General features: G+C 41.9%; 2 protein-coding genes and 1 long non-coding RNA gene across 5 annotated transcripts; 2 read left to right on the forward strand and 1 right to left on the reverse strand.

The window, feature by feature from the left end:
• Window positions 1–485: 485 nt before the first annotated feature.
• LOC127912513 (uncharacterized) lies at window positions 486–1496 on the reverse strand. Of its 3 annotated transcripts, none has more exons than XR_008083029.1 (3): window positions 1387–1496; window positions 1291–1347; window positions 486–1233 (listed from the first exon to the last, which is right to left on the reverse strand). It is a non-coding gene; the product is annotated as an uncharacterized LOC127912513 (long non-coding RNA). The 3 variants fall into 3 exon arrangements; XR_008083030.1 differs by having other exon boundaries at window positions 486–1213; window positions 1272–1347; XR_008083028.1 differs by having other exon boundaries at window positions 1272–1347.
• Window positions 1246–12714, forward strand: LOC118359755 (extracellular matrix protein 2-like). Its single transcript, XM_035738439.2, has 10 exons — window positions 1246–3017; window positions 3283–3408; window positions 5164–5330; window positions 5547–6084; window positions 6382–6497; window positions 7807–7942; window positions 8176–8333; window positions 10107–10246; window positions 11049–11375; window positions 11843–12714. The coding sequence occupies exons 1-10, from the start codon at window positions 2846–2848 to the stop codon at window positions 12033–12035; spliced, it is 2073 nt and encodes a 690-aa protein (XP_035594332.1). The 5' UTR covers window positions 1246–2845; the 3' UTR covers window positions 12036–12714.
• A 138-nt stretch (window positions 12715–12852) lies between these two features.
• LOC118359759 (biglycan-like) lies at window positions 12853–19177 on the forward strand. The gene is made up of 8 exons (XM_035738444.2): window positions 12853–13100; window positions 14784–15038; window positions 15516–15628; window positions 16777–16990; window positions 17176–17286; window positions 17433–17526; window positions 18277–18415; window positions 18538–19177. Exons 2-8 carry the CDS (start codon window positions 14792–14794, stop codon window positions 18733–18735), a joined length of 1116 nt encoding a protein of 371 aa, XP_035594337.1. The 5' UTR covers window positions 12853–13100; window positions 14784–14791; the 3' UTR covers window positions 18736–19177.
• Window positions 19178–19464: the final 287 nt, after the last annotated feature.

Genomic DNA, 19464 nt, shown 5'->3' on the forward strand with positions numbered 1-19464 from the left:
TCTCGACTGTATGTAATGAAACCTAAGATGACCTGGGGTACTAATGTAAGAAATAACACGTAAAAAAACAAAAAACTGCATAGTTTCCTAGGAACGCGAAGCGAGGCGGCCCATCTCTGTCGGCGCCGGAAGTCCTGCTGTGTTGTCATGTGTTGCTGCCTTGCTATGTTGTTGTCTTAGGTCTCTCTTTATGTAGTGTTGTGTTGTCTCTCTTATCGTGATGTGTATTTTTGTCCTATATTTATTTTTATTTTTATTTTTTAATCCCAGCCCCCGTCCCCGCAGGAGGCCTTTTGCCTTTTGGTAGGCCGTCATTGTAATTAAGAATTTGTTCTTAACTGACTTGCCTAGTTAAATAAAGGTTAAATTTAAAAAATAACCACATGTTATTTTGTGTTTGGGATTATTCCCTTATTGTGGCAACAGATACTGCACATAGGTTTGGGTACTTAAAACATATATATTGAGACAAACGTTCTATAACAGTTAATTATGTTGCAAACCAGATTTGATTCTCACATGGACTCAAATAACCTTTCTATGTTTCGCTGTCAAGGTTCAATTGAGGTCATCCTCTTAGCCAATCACCTGCTTAGTAAAAAGGCACTGTGAAAATATTTAATATTTCAGAATTCTCAGACCATGTAGTACATTTGAAGGTGTAAGGACAGATTTATTAATTATTTGCACCTATTGTTATAACAAAAGCTAACCCATGTTTTCTATACTAGCTGTCAGGCTTTTCCTTCTCACAATCTTTCATTGACCTTTACCAGTAAATATCTGGGCCCATATTCAATAATCGTCCCAAAGTAATAGCACTGATCAGTTTAGCCTTTTAGACAGGGGGGACTTGATCCTAGATCAGCACTCCTAAGATTCTTTATGAATGTCACACCCTGATCTGTTTCACCTGTCCTTGTGATTGTCTCCAGCCCTTTGTCTCCTGTTTCCTGTTTGTCCGTTGTCAGTTTGTCAAGTCAACCAGTGTGTTGTGTCTCAGCTCCTGCTTTTTCTAGTCTCTCTTTTTCTCGCCCTCCTGGTTTTGACCCTTGCCTATCCTGATTCCAAGCCCACCTGCCTGACCCTGAGCCTACCTGCCTGACCCTGAGCCTACCTGCCTGACCCTGAGCCTACCTGCTGACCCTGAGCCTACCTGCTGACCCTGAGCCTACCTGCTGACCCTGAGCCTACCTGCTGACCCTGAGCCTACCTGCCTGACCCTGAGCCTACCTGCTGACCCTGAGCCTACCTGCTGACCGTGAGCCTACCTGCTGACCCTGAGCCTACCTGCTGACCCTGAGCCTACCTGCTGACCCTGAGCCTACCTGCTGACCCTGAGCCTACCTGCTGACCCTGAGCCTACCTGCCTGACCCTGAGCCTACCTGCTGACCCTGAGCCTACCTGCTGACCCTGAGCCTACCTGCTGACCCTGAGCCTACCTGCTGACCTATATCTTTGCCCCCCTCTGAATTATATCCCTTTGCATACCCTGAGCCTGCCTGCCATCAGGCACCGTTGCCCCACCTCTGGTTACTGACCCCTGCCTGCCTTGACCTGTCTATTGCCTGCTCCTGTTGGATTATTAAACTATTGTTTATTCGACGTGGTCTGTATCTGGGTCTTATGTTCATCCTTGATAATGAATACGGGTCCAGGTGCAAACGTTGAACTAATGCAATCATTGAGTAAATCTGATCCTATAAGTGTCTAGGGTGTATGCTGAGATGACAGTCTGTTTTGCTCTTGGTTGGCCATGCAGCAGGTCTGCAGGTGTCTGTTTCTATAAGCAGGATGATGTAGGAGTGTTTGGTATTTACTCACTCTGAGCGGTTGATGTCTGGCACACCTTTTTAAATCTCACAAACAGGATTTGGACATCACAAGGAAGTAGGAGTAGGATAATTTTATGTGGTTTTGAGAAATTAGACATGAAATGCAACCAGGGGTCATACTGGGAGAAATAGTACAGACGGACAGTGACAGAGGTGGTCCAGAATGCAGTAAGTGTTGCTGCAATCATATCACACTCCACTCAAAGATAAGGTTAAGTTTTTATGTATACTAAACATACTATATCAGGATACATGAATCGACAGTGTCGACATATATTGTGGTTATCTTAGTTACAAGAAAAGTGTGTGTAAAGAGAGATGCAAGGCCCTGGTGACACTACAGGGGGAAAACCATGCGGTCAAGCAGGGTCGAAAAGCAGAGGGAGAAAAGTCCAAGAATTTCTCAGGAGTGTGGTCTCTGTGTCTCGCTGTCCTGCTGGCTGGTAGTGGTTGGTGGTGGGGTGGGCTAGGGAGGTGTTGGACACAAAGCAACCTTTCATTCCAGCTGGACTCCGATTGGAGAGCTTGGAGAGTTTTTTTTTCTTTCTTTCTGGCCACACAGCACAGTGGGCTATACCTCTTCTGGCCCGTAGCCAATGGGAATGGGCCTTAGATAAACTGTCTGTTTGGGCTGTTAGAAAGCACTCCGCTGGTTGACATCACAGTAATTATTTGACACCTCCAATATGCAGTCTCTGACTGGACCTCCTCTATTGGTTTGTTAGGTATACCATGGGCTGTGGGTGGAGAGGAGAGGTAGGTGGTTTCTTAAAGATGAATGAAAGGGGGTCTTTGTCCTGAATTTTTAAAAACTTTTATTTTTTTTTACCCACTCCCCTGCTTCCTCTCACCACTCCTCTATCCTCTCACCTTTTGGGGTTTTTCTGGGGTGTGTGGCCAAAAATCATGTCCTGGGGGTGAGAGTCTATAAAAGCCATTCAGGAGTTGAGAGTCCTCACACTCACTTTGAAAAGGTTTCTGTCCAAAAGGAGGCTGACCAGGAGAGTCCATGGCAGAGCTGACCATGAACAGATTAGCGCTCCTATTTTTCTGCTTATATGCAACAGCCTCACTAATTGATGGGAAGCCCAGCCATAGAACAGAGAAGCCCAGGAGCTCCAAACCCGTGGTAGCAGCTGACTTACCTGATCCGGATAACACTGATGATACTCTCCTCCCTGGTAAGTTTTCTTGGAAAAGGATGGTGGGGGCAACATGCATGCATACTTCACAGTGCTTCTAGTTTTTGTGATTACAGTGTGTTCTCCCAAGTCAAGGGTGGTCCACCATCCTTCAGAAAGAACTGCACTGAGTTTTCAAAGACAGAGTGTGGTGCATATAGTTTTATTTAGCATCAGTTTCATGTAGACTTTATCTGTGGATCATGTGTAGTTTGGGTGAGTAATGGTGTGTTTGTGTGTGTCTGTTGTTCTGTCTGCCTTGCAGGTGGCAGCGGGCAGTGCTCGGTGAATGGGATGTTCCTGTTTGACAGGGCCATGTGGTCGCCTCAGCCCTGCTCCGTGTGCCAGTGTCAGAGGGGAACTGTCAGCTGTCACCCTGTCCCCTGCGGCGGTAGGCATTCAAGTTGTAGATTGTTATGGAAGGATTGTAATCTTATTTGTGGTTATTATATTTAATGGCAGCTTTTTAGTTGAAATGTCCATGCTGACTAAGTGTACAGACTTATCAGAGCATGGAATTGTGTACATACAGTACCAGTCAAAAGTTTGGACACTCCTGCTCATTCAATGGTTTCTTTATTTTGAGTATTTTCTACATTGTAGAATAATAGTGAAGACATCAAACTATGAAATAACACATATGGAATCATGTAGTAACCAAAAAAGTGTTAAACAAATCAAAATACATTTTAGATTCTTCAAAGTAGCCAGCCTTTGCCTTGATGACAGCTTTGCATACTCTTGGCATTCTCTCAACCAGCTTCACCTGGAATGCTTTTCCAACAGTCTTGAAGGAGTTCCCACATATACTGAGCACTTGTTGGCTGCTTTTCCTTCACATCCCAAATCATCTCAATTTGGTTGAGGTCAGGTGATTCTAGAGGCCAGGTCATCTGATGCAGCACTCCATCACTCTCCTTCTTGGTCAAATAGCCCTTACACAGCCTGGAGGTGTGTTGGGTCATTGTCCTGTTGAAAAACAAATGATAGTCCCACTAAGCGTAAACCAGATGTGATGAGTATCGCTGCAGAATGCTGTGATAGCCATTCTGGTTAAGTGTGCCTTGAATTCTAAATAAATCACAGCCAGTGTCACCAGCAAAAGCACCCCCACACCGTCACACATCCATGCTTCACGGTGGGAACTGCCCATGTGGAGATCATCCGTTCACCTACTCTGCATCTCACAAAGACACGGAGGTTGGAATCAAAAATCTCAAATTTGGACACATCAGACCAAAGGACAGATTACCACCAGTCTAATGTCCATTACCCGTGTTTCTTGGCCCAAGCAAGTCTCTTCTTGTTATTGGTGTCCTTTAGTAGTGGTTTCTTTGCAGCAATTCGACCATGAAGGCCTAATTCATGCAGTCTCCTCTGAACAGTTGAGAAACTTATAAAGTTCTTGAAATGTTCCGGATTGACTGACCTTCATGTCTTAAAGTAATGATGGACTGTCATTTCTCTTTGCTTATTTGAGTTGTTCTTGCCATAATATGGACTTGGTCTGATGCTAGTACGAACTCGAACCCAGGCGCAGAGAAACACAGCAAGCATAGGTAAGGGTAAATCCAGAACATTTGCTTAGAGTCTTAACAGAAACAAGGCAGCTGTACAAGTGCATACAAATTAAACATTAAACCTAAGCAAAGATACAGACCACCTGAGGAACCTAAATAACAAGGCAACCAAGTGAACAGAGAAGGTAATTAAACACAGGTGAATCCAATAAGTAACAATCAGGGTAACCTGGAAACTAGAAATGGGGTAAGCGTGCCCTCCAGCAGTAACCTAAGGAAACAACAATCAAAGAACACAGAAACTGTGACAAAATTAAACTTTTAACAAGGTACACCTGTTAATTGAAATGCATTCCAGTTGACTACCTCATGAAGCTGGTTGAGAGAATGCCAAGAGTGTGCAAAGCTGTCATCAAGGCAAATATAAAATATATTTTGATTTGTTGAACATTTCTTTGGTTTCTACATGATTTCATGTGTTATTTCATCGTTTTACTATTCTACAATGTAGAAAATAGTAAAAAATAAAGAGAAACCCTGTGATGAGTAGGTATGTCCAAACTTTTGACTGTTACTGTTATATACTGTATAAATATGAATGTAACATATATTGCCCTCTTTCTCAGGTTCAAATAACCAGCAGACAGTGGCTCCCAAAGCCAAGAAATCCTCCCCTAATGCAGAGAAGAAAGAGGGGATTCCAAAGCAGAAGAAGAGTCTCCAAAGGACATCAGAAGAAGGAGGAGCAGGACGTCAGAAGAAGGAGGAGCGGCATGTTAGTCCAGTGAAAGTGGTGGGTGCCCATGGGAAATGGTGCCCATGGGGAAATGGTGCCCATGGGAAAATGAAGAGGGCAATTCTATAGGAACTGCACAGCAGATGAACTAACAATGCTTTGACTATTGTATTCATGTTTTGCTTATGACTGAGTATTAACTGACAGGGATTTTTGGAGGAATTTAATATATATCATTAAATATATTTTGTGTGTGATGTCTATGTTGTATAGGTTGCTGTTGTGAAATCCATGGCCACCCAGAACAAAAAACAAGAAGTAGCAGTGAAGAAACAGGAAGTGGCTGTGAAGAAACAAAAAGTGTCTGTGAAGAAACAGGAAATGGTTGTGAAAACAAAACTCAGGAAGACCGAGGTCCCTGTGGCCAAAAGGCGTGACCCGAAGATAAACAAAGACAGCCTTCCGTACCTTCCCTACGATGATGACGATCACGATGACCATAGCGAGCATGACGACAATGACGACGATGATGATTATATCATCAGGGCCACCGGAAAACCAACCATGAGGTTGGCACCAATGGGGAGACCAGTCACCATGGCGACTGGCCGACTGGCTACTACCACCACTAGGAGACCCATGGTGAGGGGGCCTGGACGTGCTGTGGTCACATTCCCCAGGAGACACAGCATCATGGAGTCTCTCCCTGCTGGCTGCCTGCTCTCGGAGTCTCTGATCGCCTGTGGCAGCACTGGCATGGTCCACGTCCCCATCCTCTCAGACCAGGGGGTCAAGACCCTCTATCTGGCAGGTGAGGATATACAGGGACAATTAGCAGAGTCAAGAGGGGGGACAAGAATCTGAGTTCAGGCTTACTATAATAGGTAACTATGTTTAATAAGTTGGAATTTTGGGAAGGCAAAGGTTTTACCATTGTGTGCGTCAATGCAATCAAATGTCCTTTGCGGTGTTTACACAGTTGCATATATAAACATATTTTGTACACAAAGATACTGCATAAACATTAAGGCAGGTGCAATGGCATGTGAACCCAGGCCTTTCTCTGTTTGAGGAGACTGGGTCAGCTTGTGTTCTATTCTTTTATCAGACAATAAGATCAATAAGATCCCTCCCCGGGCTCTGGCTGGGCTGCCCAACCTGGAGTGGCTGGACCTGAGCAAGAACAAGCTGGACGACTCCTCCATCAGCCCTGACCTGTTCCAGGTGAGTCTGAGAGCATCATTCATGTCAACATATTTGGCTTTAGTTCCAATTGGACCTCTACTACGCTCCCAAACCCACCTATACATCTCAGCCTCAAGTTACTTCAGGGCTCTATTGACCATTATCATGCTGCATTTCCTGGATTCTTCTCAGGCTGTTATGATAGAATTTAAACATGTACAGTGGGGCAAAAAGTGTAGTTGAAGTGTACCTATGATGAAAATTACAGGCCTCTCTCATCTTTTTAAGTGGGAGAACTTGCACAATTGGTGGCTGACTAAATACTTTTCTGCCCCACTGTAATATTATGTCACAGTGTGGTGTTACAGAATAGTACAGGTATGTGCATGTCACAGTCATTTAAGTTATAGGTAGTGCCTAATGTTTAAACAAAATGATCCATCTTGTAGTTGGACTGCTAGAACTTTTGCTGTCTCCCGGGTAGCGCATAAGAACAGAAGTTTAAACTGGCCCCATCGAGGCGAATGTCAATTAGTTGTTGCAATGACCCTGGGAATATTGTCGGTCAACAGACAAGCCACAACTAAAAACAGATCAGTCATTTTTGGCAAGGCATCCTAAGTGGCGCAGCGGTCTCTCGAGTGGCAGAGCGGTCTAAGGCACTGCATCTCAGTGCTAGAGGCATTACTACAGACGCTGGTTCAATTCCCGGCTGTATCACAACCAGCCGTGATTGGGAGTACCATAGGGTGGCGCACAATTGGCCCAGCGTCGTTAGGGTTTGGTCGGGGTAGACCATCATTGTAAATAAGAATTTGTAATTAACTTACTTGCCTAGGTAAATAAAGGTTAAATAAAATAAAATATATATTTTTTAAATGTACTTGTTCCCACTAAGGTGTCAGAGTCCCTGATGCCAGGAGCTTACCGTACTAAAAATTCCCTTGAGAGAGCATTAGTGTTTATTAACTACTTCGCTTGCAGTACATCTCAGAGTTGGACAGACTTGATAACAAAACACGTCACGAAAAGCACTTCATGAATAAGACAAAGAGTGGAATTCAATCAAATCACCACTGGGAGAACTGCCATTGCTGGGAAAAATCATATTATTGCACCATTGAAAAATACTATTGTGTACTAAGCCTACTGGCCTGTTACAGGGTATAATACTTGCGTTGATTATTCAACTGGTAGTTACGCAGGTTATACTGGTATAAGGCCCATGTCATAGGCGTAAGGTAACATTGCAGTTCTTGAGCTTGGACGTGAGAGAGAGAGGGACACTGGTTAAATCACGCTTAGCACTCTAATGTTCTAATGTGTGGAGATTCTTGGCTTGTTTCAGAACCTGACCCAGCTGAGGAGGTTGAATTTAGATGGCAACAATCTGACCAAAGTCCCCTCGATTCTCCCGCCGTCCCTGGTGGAGCTTAAGATCAATGACAACAAGATCCTGGGCCTCACACCTAACAGCTTTAAAGGTATAGGAAGGTGGAGTTTACAGAGAGAGAGAGTATATGTACAAAGCTTTGTTTGTTCATGCTTAGCTTGCATCTGAGCACCTACAGTACTATTTCAAGTGACCTTAGATAGGATGTTCAGATGAGCACATTACGAAAATCAGCAAAACAAGTCAAATTACATTGGATTATTGTATGTTGATATTATATGTTGATATTGTCATGTTGGGATTTGAAAATGTGTCTCTCCTCAGGTTTGTCCAAATTGCTGACACTGGAGCTTGAGGACAACCACTTCCACGATGGGAATGTGTCACCTCTGACCTTCCGGCCCCTCAAGAAACTCATCTATCTGCGACTGGAGGACAACAAGTTCCGGGCCATCCCCTCTGGGCTTCCTGTGACCCTGCAGGTCAGTAATTGGACCAGGTGCCTGTGATGTCACTGTAGTGAGCATGAAGGAGCCACTGATATGCAGTAGCCTCAGTCATACAAAGGAGCATAGCTCTCAGACATTTGAAACATCAACTTATCTGAAATAAGTTTTGGAATAGTCCACAGACTATGAGAGGTTTCAGATGTTTGACTAAACATATTATTTTTGGTAATTGCGAGCTAGGTGCACATACAGTGCATTCAGACTTCTTCACATTTTGTTACGTTACAGCCTTACTCTAAAAATGATTAAATTAATTTTCCCTCATCAATCTACACACAATACCCCATAATGACAAAGTGAAAACAGGTTTTTAGATTTTTTTGCATATTTATACACATTTAAAAAACTGAAATACTGAGTATTCAGACCCGTTTCTATGAGACTCCAAATTGAGCTTAGGTGCATCTTGTTTCCATTCATCATCCTTTAGATGTTTCTACAACTTGATTGGAGTCCACCTGTGGTAAATTCAATTGATTAGACATGATTTGGAAAGGCACATACCTGTCTATATAAGGTCCCAAAGCAAAAACTAAGCCTAAAAACTAAAACTAAGGTCGAAGGAATTGTCCGTAGAGCACCGAGAAAGGATTGCGTCGAGGCACAGATCTGGGAAAGGGTACCAAAAAATGTCTGCAGCATTGAAAGTCCCCAAGAACACAGTGGACGCCATCATTCTTAAATGGAATAAGTTTGGAACCACCAAGACTCTTCCTAGAGCTGCCCGCCGTTCAAACTGAACAATCGGGAGAGAAGGGCCTTGGTCAGCGAAGTGACCGATGATCACTCTGACAGAGCTCCAGAGTTCCTCGGTGGAGATGGGAGAACCTTCCAGAAGGACAACTATCTCTGCAGCACTCCACCAACCAGGTCTTTATGGTAGAATGGCCAGGCGGAAGCCATTCCTCAGTAAAAGGCACGACAGCCCTCTTGGAGTTTGCCAAAAGGCACCTAAAGGACTCTCAGACCAAGAGATACAAGATTCTCTGGTCTGATGAAACCAAGACTGAACTCTTTGTCCTGAATGCCAAGCATCACGTCTGGTGGAAACCTTACACCATCCCTATGGTGAAGCATGGTGGTGGCAGCATCATGCTGTGGGGATGTTTTTCAGCAGGAGGGACTGGAAGATGAATGGAGCAAAGTACAGAGATCCTTGATGAAAACCTGCTCCAGAGTGTTCAGGACCTCAGACTGAAGTGAAGGTTCACCTTCGAACAGGACAACAAATCCAAGCACACAGCCAATACAATGCAGGAGTGGCTTCGGGACAAGTCTCTGAATGTCCTTGAGTGGCCCAGCCAGAGCCCGGACTTATACCCGATTGTACATCTCTGGAGAGACCTGAAAATAGCTGTGCAGTGACCCTCCCCATCGAACCTGACAGAGCTTGAGAGGATCTGCAGAGAAACTCCTCAAATACAGGTATGCCAAACTTGTAGCATCATACCCAAGATGTCGTTGTTTTTGTATTTTTTTAAATAAATATTCAATAATTTCTAAAAAACAGGTTTTGCTTTGTCATTATGGGGTATTGTGTGTCGATTGATGTGGGGGAATTTTTTTTTAATCAATTTTAGAATAAGGCTGTAACGTAACAAAATGTGGAAAAAGTGAAGGGGTATGAATACTTTCCGAATGTACTTTATATTATTAACTCCTAATCTGTAGTGTGTATACTAGGTAGGTCCCCCTCACCCCCCTAACAACACGAATACTCAAAGCGTTTGCGGTTTGTATTCTCAGGCACTTCACCTGTCGGATAACAGAATAGAAGAGGTGCATGAGGGGATCCTCAACAAGACCGTCAACCTCAGGTTTCTGGATCTCAGTCATAATAGGATCCGGGAGGACCGCATAGCCCCAAGGGCCTGGATACACTTGTTGTAAGTCCCAACAACCTCTCTCCATTCTTGCTTTTGCAGCATTTAGGAGGTTATTGTCCAGTGTAAAGATTACTGTTACTCTGGTTTTGAGCTCCACCTTGAAGGGAATGTTGGAACACATTTTATTCCTATTTCTGATATTGCAGAAAAGTGACCTCAGTATTTATTTTTTGAACGCATTGAATATACTTTTTGTTTAACAAAAGTTTTTGTAAAATGCATGAACATCAACATTATTGCATACAGGATTCTTAAGCAAAAGTTTAAATGGTGTAATTCATCTGACACCCTGTACATATGTTAGTCTCCCAGTTTCCTGGCAATAACGAGAGGAAAATATCATTTTAATTGCATCTTAGAAGAAAAAGGAGAAAAGGAAAAACAAGAGAATAGAGGGCAAAGCCACGGAGGACATTGTTTTGGGGCATGCTGATGTGGCTGGCTAGACAGCGGCGCAGCAGACACAGTCCAGCTTTATGATAGGTTGTAGAGAGTCAAGCCCAAAGGGAGGGACTGCTGGCCAACTGCCTTTGTGCTAAGGCTCTTAGTGGTTTGAAACTCCTACAATGTTGTGAGACACATGTGATGGATATGATGGAACCCTCTGGTCAAAGATGGAGAAAAGGGAAACATTGAACCAGCCTTCTAAAGAAAAGGTGGACTCAAAATATAGTCCTAAGATTGAAAAAGTCCCCTTTTAACTGGAGACATAATACAGTACATTACCTTCTATCTCTTCATGTCTTCGAAACTTTTCACATATTGAGCAAAAGATCTCCCTGTATTTTCCCCACCATTTCAGAAAGTTGGAGTCGTTGGACCTGTCGCACAATAAGCTGGTGCATGTTCCCTCCTTCCTCCCTGTGGGTCTACAGCAGCTCCACCTGCACCACAACCAGATTGAGCGGATCCCTGGCTACGTGTTTGGCCACATTAAACCGGGACTCGACCTCCTTCACCTGTCCCACAACAGGCTGGCCAACGACGGCATTGATGATGTGTCCTTCCTGGGCCTGTACAACTCCCTGACTGAACTCTTGCTGGACCACAACCAGCTTCGCTCCATCCCCAGGGGGCTACTGAAGCTCAAGAGCCTGCAGCTCCTCCGCCTCAACCACAACGTTATCAGGTAACTCAACCAAAACGTTATCAGGTAACTCAACCAAAACGTTATCAGGTAGGTCAACCGCAATGCTATCAGGTAGGTCAACCGCAATGTTGTCAGGTAGATCAACCGCAATGTTATCAGGTAACTCAGCCGCATCGTTGTCAGGTAACTCGGGGGCAACATTATCTAACGTAACTAACTTCACTCTATAAAGCAGTTCTAGGTTTTACTTGTGACTTTAATCTTGCTTGATACAGTCCTCTTCCTCCCATTTAGAGATGAAACAACTTTGAGAAGAGCACAGTTGCCACTAACCATAATGACACATTCAGATCTGAAATTGCTATTGTGAATCTCAACGTGTAATTTATGTTTCTCTCTCAGTCGTTATTTCCTTTAGCCGGATCAAAGGTTGTTCTGTCTTGTCTGAGTATCTGTCTTTCTGTCGGTGGTAACTGAATGTCCGTCTTTTTCTTTCCTCCCTGCAGATACGTTCCTCTGAACTCTCTGTGTGACATGCGCCAGAGTGACGACTCGCCCCTAGTCTCCGTTCACCTGGAGTACAACCTGATTGACAGGCGTCTCATCCCGCCCACCGCCCTATCCTGCATCAAGACCTACCACAGCATCATACTACGGCCCCAGAGTTACGAGGAAGATTACCACCATGAAGATTACTAGTACCCCCCCGTCAGTTTGTCCTGGGTTACACCTTGTCTGCGTTTCTCATTACATAATTTCCTCTGAGTCCGTCTCTTATTGTGATTAGCTTAGTCAGACTTATGACACCCAAGCGTTATGCAACAGATGAAATTAGACTTTCCTAAGTCTGACCATAATTCTAGGGCAATGTTTATGCAACCAGCCCTTTGTCAGTGGGCTTCATTATCACAATGAATGAGAACGATTGTGTGTGTTTTTCCTGTTTTAAAGCCTTACTCTGTAAAGCAGTTCTAGGTTTTACTTGTGACTTTGACCTTGCTTGATACAGTAGCATGTATTGAAAGAAAATGAATGTGTAGTTACCAAGGGAAACCCAGGTAGCTACTTGACAGTAGTGAGAGCCAAAGATGTCCAGGTGCCCTCTATACTAAACTCACTGTTTAGTTGTTTGTACAACTGTTTCAACTTTGTGACAAACTTGTGTAATGAAAAATTGTGAAAATAAAAAAAATCTTAGATAATTGCTGGTCATTGTCTATGGTAACTGTAAATACTCTTAGTACCTCAAATAATCTGCCTATGTAGCACTGGGTAGAGTGTTGCGGGGTATTTTATTCTTAGTGGATTCTGTATTTACCCTATTAGTGCTGTGATAGTACTTTTTATTTTATTTTGGCCTTATACAGTAGCTTAAATAAAAATGTATGTAAATAGATCTCGAACGTTGAATCAAAATAAGTTTAAAATAACTAAAATCTCTTTCTCTCTCTCTCTCTCTCTCTTTCTGTCAGACACACGCATAAACACACAATGAAGCAGCAATGAAAAGGGGACTGGACCAATTTTGGGTTATGGCTTAAAATACTTGTTTTTTTCCTTTTGGTAACTACTTCTGTGGTTTTTAACAGGTACTGTGCAGAGCTCTGACTCTGCTGGCAGACGGACTCACAGATAAAGGATCATCACATGGAATAAAACACGTATCCTGTATATCACTTTGAGGTTGAAATCATCCTTATTTCATTTATTTGTATCTTTCATTTATTTTGTAAATAATTTTTAGTTTTTCCAAGAACTGAAACGGTAAGTGTCTTAGTAAATATATTTGAGCTTCTATTTGAGTTTCTTGACCTACAGATAATAGTATATTCAGTATGGTTTACAAAAAGAGGACTATAATCTACAGCTTTATTATACAGTTCCACAGTTGGTTTGACATTCTGCATTTGAAAAAAAGATTGATTGTTAAAGTAATATTTGACATTTGAAATGGACTATTTAGCTTTGAATGATTTGTTTTTAAGCCTTCTGGGGGCTACACAACCCTACCTTGTCTACACATTCTATATTCCTTCAATATTCTATATTCCTTTTATTGGCCATATTTAATAAATGGATCTTGTGACAGAACAAAGATGAGGATAATATCACAAACATTAAAAACTCATAGCCACCCCATACTGTAGTTAAAGGCCTCGCTGCAGGGAAACAAGTCTATTACAAAATTATCGACTAAGCAAATAAGTCATTATTGTCTCATCATTATTATACATCATTCAATGTATTTAGAGATTCTCATGTATATGTATTTAGAGATTTGACACTGCTGATATAGATAATGTTTGGGGGAAAGAGTGCTATGACAGAGTGGGTCTATAAAAAACCTTGCCTGAGACCAGCCAGTTATGTGGCTTCTGGGGCCTTACTGTGGTAAAGGATGTGGGAGTGCTAAGGGAGGGAGTAGGCCTTTCACAACACGTGGCAAAGGCAAGGAAATGCCAGTTCCACAGCAAAGGCTCTTTGCTCACATGGAAAACCCTCTTTCAATGTTCTTATTTTCATCAAGAATCCTCTAACTAAAGGTTTATCTGAGATTATCCCAAATTACCTTAGGGCATCTATTGATAGTTTGCATTACAATCCTGCCAAGAAATATTGACAGATCACACACACTGTACTATATTGTACTATATTGTACTATATGACACAGACTTATGTGTAATGCCAGAATTGTCTTTTGCTATATGTTACTGGATCTGAGATTTTACCATTTTAATGCATAAATCAAAGAAGCCACAGCCTCAGATGAAAGCAAATAATTAATGAGAGCAGATGTCATAGTTACAGACTCAAAGACCACATAGTATCCATGGTCCATGATTTTACTGCCTCTTATACCAACCACAAAATTGATGGGAAGAATAAGATTGGCTTTTAAGAGAGAACGCCTATGACAGATATGATAGATCACATCTTGAGATTGAAACCTAACAAATAGATGTATGAAACCCAGAGTGTATTTCATGCTTTGTCACTGGCTACAATTGCTTTTGGACTGGCTTTTGCTTTGGAGTGGCAATGTTGACAATGAGATTACTCTGTCCTGGAGGAGTGAACTGTAACACAATGCTAGTTATACTGCCCTACAAAGGCAAAACACAATAACTACGAATTTGGTCAAAAGTATTTGATCTGTTGTAATGGCCAGGTATATTATCTGAATAATGTGGTATTTAGTTTCCTGACACAAGAACAAGCCAGTTGATCAGAATATATCATGGAGTATCAGAAACATTGAAGTTACATAGTTACTGTGTTTTGCAATTGTAGGGCAGCATAGTGTGTGTGTGTGGGCAACTCTCCAATTGTAGGCTACAGGAATTATAGCTAGATAGTTGCTGAATTCATAACTGTGGCACTTAATTGACTGCTGCTCATTTCTGTGTGCTTTTTTGTCTTCCCCTTGTAATTTCTCTCCAACTAAAGGCCTAGCCATGCTTCCCTTCTCTGTTGTCCTCCTGCTGTGTGCCACCCCTCTTCCCACCGCCTCTGTGGCCCTGCCCTTTGAGCAGAAGGGCTTATGGGACTTTGGGAAGAGCATCGATGTAGAGGGGCTGATGATGATGATGATGAACGATGAAGAGGAAGGCTCAGCGGTTGAGGAAAACTATAAACCAGAACAGCCTACTTGCCCATTCGGCTGTCAGTGTAACCAGAATGTTGTGCAGTGCTCTGACTTGGGTGGGTGAAGATGTCACAATATTATAATATCATATTGTCTCCAAATGATTCTTTACACTGAACATACAATTGTTCATGTGTAGCCAGCAGTCTCACATCTGCACGTTGCTTTTTAGTGCTACGTGGAGTCATGGCCGTCTGGTTTCTTCTTAATTATATGGTGACAGCTGAGCTCACACATAAACAACAATATACTGTATGGGTACAAACCACAGCCCAGAGCATTACTCAGCATTGACCAAATTGCAGCATGACGATAAATTCTAACTTGTGGATTTATCCTCATATAACCTTAAGAGTGAGAACACACTGTGTGTGTCTGATATTGTCATGATTCATAGATTTTTATAAAAATGAAAAGAAGCAATAACACAATATATTATATTGCAACTGATTTCTTATCATTGTGAACTGACAAAATGTGGTAAAGTGTATAAAATAAAGCAGGTAAGTTAATCTCGTAGTTTCTATCCGCAGGTTTACACTATGTGCCATATGACATCCCCCCGGAGACCAGGCTCCTGGACCTTCAAAGCAACCAGATCACTGAAATAAGAGAGGGTGACTTCAAGGGACTCAGTAACCTCTATGTGAGCACCAACAGTCAAAACACAAATGGTGGAAGAGAGTTCTGGCATTTCAATAGAAGGAAACGTCACTTATCTGTCTTTGCTTTCTTCTTCGTATCCTAACTAAAAAAAGAGGCATACTTTGAATGATGTTATACATTGTATAATATATGGGTTGTTCTTGAATTGCGGTGGCATTTGCGTCCCTTGCATTTGCAACCATGAAAAGCACTTTCAAATGACAGAGTTACACATCATACATGTTTTTGTTTATATTGAACTAATATATTTATATTAAACATAATGCAAGTCCTTTATACTGCAAAACCTTATGTTCATGCATTGTTTAAAGTACTTAGGGTAAGCAAATTGGTTTGTCCCAGTAGTGATGTGCAGAGTTGTGGTGACATGTTTGGGGAATTTAGAGATATCCATCTGTTATTTTCAAAAATAGAAAGTGAACAAAATTATTTAATACTATTGAATAGATCAATGCAAACAAAGAAGGATATTCAAATACTTTTTTACTAGTATAATGTCTCTCCCTCAGTTGTATGTCATTGGTGTTTCCGCCTTGAAAATCACTCATTACAAAGATTTACAAGGACCTCCAGCATTCCCTCCAGTGGCAAACTGCTATCGGGGAAGGGGTGCATATATTAAAGAAAATTATTAGCTAATCACACCCTTTCACTATGTCACAAATTTAAGGATTCCATTGATAATTTGGGGTGTCTAAATCAAAAGTGTCACTGGTGTTACTCGATTCAAATGAAGGAAAATAACACTGTGAGCAAAATGATTAATCATATAATTTTAGTAAATTGTTTTTTTTAAAGGGTTAATGACCTTACATTTCAGGATCTGTGGCCTCCATTTAAGAAAATCCTCAATAAACAAAAATGTCTCATTGGTGTTAGCATCATTGGTGTTACTACTCCTATTGGTGGCACAATGGCATCCTAATGGTAAAACATATTTAAAGTAATTAAGCTGCCATATTAGCTGATTTAGAATGGAAAGATGTACACAAATACGTTTAAATAAAAAGTTTATATTTTCCAAAATTCCATGTCTAAATGCCACCGCAATTCAAGAATTAACTGTAGATAACATTTATTTTGGGTAGGGGTGGCTGGTCTCCTCATGACCTATGCCTCCTTTCTCAGGCTTTGGTGTTGGTAAATAACAAGATCTCCAGGGTGCACCCTCGGGCCTTCATGCCCCTCAAAAGGATGCACAAGCTCTACTTCTCCCACAACCAGCTGACGGCCGTGCCCAAGAACCTGCCCTCTTCCCTGGTGGAGCTGCGCATCCACGACAACCATATCAAGAGGGTGGCATCTGGGGCTTTCTCTGGCCTGGGCAGCATGAACTGCATTGGTGAGATGGCAAGCTATAGTTATAAAAGACCTTATGCCAGATTTACTATGTGTTAGCACCAGATTGATTCGGTTTGGAAACCGTAACACATCTAACATCTTAATGTCTTTGAAGTGTAAATCTAGCCGCTTGAGTACTGGTGCAGGTTGTGGCATTGACTTAAAACACATATTTGTCTTCCTAAGAGATGGGGAGGAATCCTATTCAGAACAGTGGTTTTGAGCCCGGAGCCTTTGATGGACTTAAACTTACCTTCCTTCGCATTTCTGAGGCAAAACTCACAGGCATCCCTAAAGGTAGAAAACATGACAACCTTTATAATCATTTTCTTTGGAGTGTTCTGCGAAGCTGCAGGGCAATATTTGTTTCATTGCTACTTGCCACATATTTCCAGTGAAAGTCCTTTGAATCAAGCGGTCACCTATTTTCCCTCTCCATCTAGATCTCCCTGAGGGTCTACATGAGTTGCATTTGGATCACAATCAAATTCAAGCCATTGAACTAGAAGACCTAAGACAATATGAGAGTTTGCACAGGTACGTAGCTTTACAAGAGGGTGTTCAATGTCGGAGAGTTTCTAAAACATATTAAATTATACATTTATGAATGCTGTAGATGTTCACTACTTATCTTAATATGTAAAAAAAAAAAATATGTAGAAAATAAACAGCGGCCTACCAGGTGGCGCAGATGTCTAAGGCACTGCATCGCAGTGCTAGAGGCGTCACTACAGACCTGGGTTCGATCCCGGGCTGTATCACTACCGGCCATGATCGGGAGTCCCATAGGGCGGCGCACAATTGGCCCAGTGTCGTTTGGGCTAGGGGACGGTTTGGCCGGGGGCTTTTCTTGGCTCATCGCACTCAAGCACCTCCTTGTGGCAGGCCAGGCACCTGCAGGCTGACTTTTGTCATCAGGTGAACTGTTTCCTCTGATATATTGGTGCGGCTGGCTTCCGGGTTAAGTGGGCGGGTGTTGAGAAGCGCAGTTTGGCGGGTCATGTTTCGGAGGACGCATGACTCGACCTTTGTCTCCCGAGCCAGTTGGGGAGTTGCAGCGATAAGACAAGATTGAAATTGGGGAGAAAAAGGGAATAAAATACAAAAATAAATAAAAAGCATTTAAGTAACAACAGGATAAAGGAAGAGTCATTGTCCAAGTTGCACAAAATAAATAATGTCTGGTATCATTGTGATAGTAGCACCCTCTAGTGGGTTTACCCTTCATTGTCTCATCAATCACTCAATTTAGATGTGTGTGTGTGTGTGTGTGTGTGTGTGTGTTAGGTTGGGTCTAGGCTACAATCACATTCGTCACATTGAGCATGGCAGCCTGTACTACCTGCAAAACCTGAGAGAGCTGCATCTAGATAACAACCGGATCCCCAATGTCCCTGGAGGCCTTGCTGGAATGAAGTACCTGCAGGTAAAGTGTGGAGGGGGTTTGTGAAGCAGCATCAATCACATCAACATTGGTGATTTCACTTGTTATCTTGTTTTTATGTTTTTATGATGATAACAGTTGATATATGTAATGTTTTTAAATAGGTGGTCTACCTTCACTCCAACAACATCAGCCAGGTTGACGTGAATGATTTCTGCCCTAACGGCTTTGGTGTCAAGAAGACTTACTACAACGGGATCAGTCTCTTTGATAACCCAATCAACTACTGGGAGGTGGTGCCAGCCACCTTCCGCTGTGTCAGCAACAGGATGGCTGTACAGTTTGGCAACCACAAAAAGTAGTACATGAGAGGCACCAGCTGTAGGGTAATACATGCAACTCAGATATAAAATAAATAACTTTGTTACACAGTTAAAAAACAATTTATTGATAGAAAGAGCCTGATGTATGGTAAAAGATAAATAACTAAAACATAACTGAAGTTTGTTTTGCATGCATGGAGTCGGTGATATTGTATATTGGAAAGAAATTAGTCATCCACATAATTTCAATCAACCAATCAAATGTATTTTAATACAATTTTTTAAAAATATTTGTTACTTTCAATTCAGCTGGATCATAGCAATTTGGGATTCTCTGTGATTGTGTTTTTTTGTTTGTGTTTTATCTCAAATTACCTCTGACCTGACAACTGATCTCAAATATTTGATATAGAAGAACAATACAAACTGACAGTTGAAAGCACCTTCAGAAGAATCTGTCTTATAAATGTTGTTGAAAATATGTTGTTGTCATGATGTGTTTGCAGAATATTGAAGATTATTTAGAATATATTTTGCATACCCTTTATTGAAATTGAACAAAAATGAATGTCATGTCGTGGAGATTTTACACAGGGACACTCAAAGTCAATCTTAAATTAATCCTTGTTTTATTAACAGCATGCTGGAGAGGTCACAGTCAAACTTAGATGCATAAAATATCGGCCTGAAGTGAGCTCCGCTGGGGCAGTCCCATTAGATCACTTATATACTTACAGACAAGTTATATTTGCATGATTTAGCTTATTC

This window comes from Oncorhynchus keta, chromosome 27 (genome assembly GCF_023373465.1).
Source record: "Oncorhynchus keta strain PuntledgeMale-10-30-2019 chromosome 27, Oket_V2, whole genome shotgun sequence".
Taxonomy (NCBI): Eukaryota; Metazoa; Chordata; class Actinopteri; order Salmoniformes; family Salmonidae; genus Oncorhynchus; species Oncorhynchus keta.

Coding starts and splice junctions, on each gene's coding strand:
- LOC118359759 (XM_035738444.2), top strand. CDS start 14,792: ATGCTTCCCTTCTCTGTTGTCCTCCTGCTGTGTGCCACCCCTCTTCCC. Junction 16,991..17,175: donor GGGCAGCATGAACTGCATTG/GTGAGATGGCAA, acceptor TGTCTTCCTAAG/AGATGGGGAGGAATCCTATT. Junction 18,416..18,537: donor CTGGAATGAAGTACCTGCAG/GTAAAGTGTGGA, acceptor GTTTTTAAATAG/GTGGTCTACCTTCACTCCAA.
- LOC118359755 (XM_035738439.2), top strand. CDS start 2,846: ATGGCAGAGCTGACCATGAACAGATTAGCGCTCCTATTTTTCTGCTTA. Junction 7,943..8,175: donor CACACCTAACAGCTTTAAAG/GTATAGGAAGGT, acceptor GTCTCTCCTCAG/GTTTGTCCAAATTGCTGACA. Junction 8,334..10,106: donor GGCTTCCTGTGACCCTGCAG/GTCAGTAATTGG, acceptor TTGTATTCTCAG/GCACTTCACCTGTCGGATAA.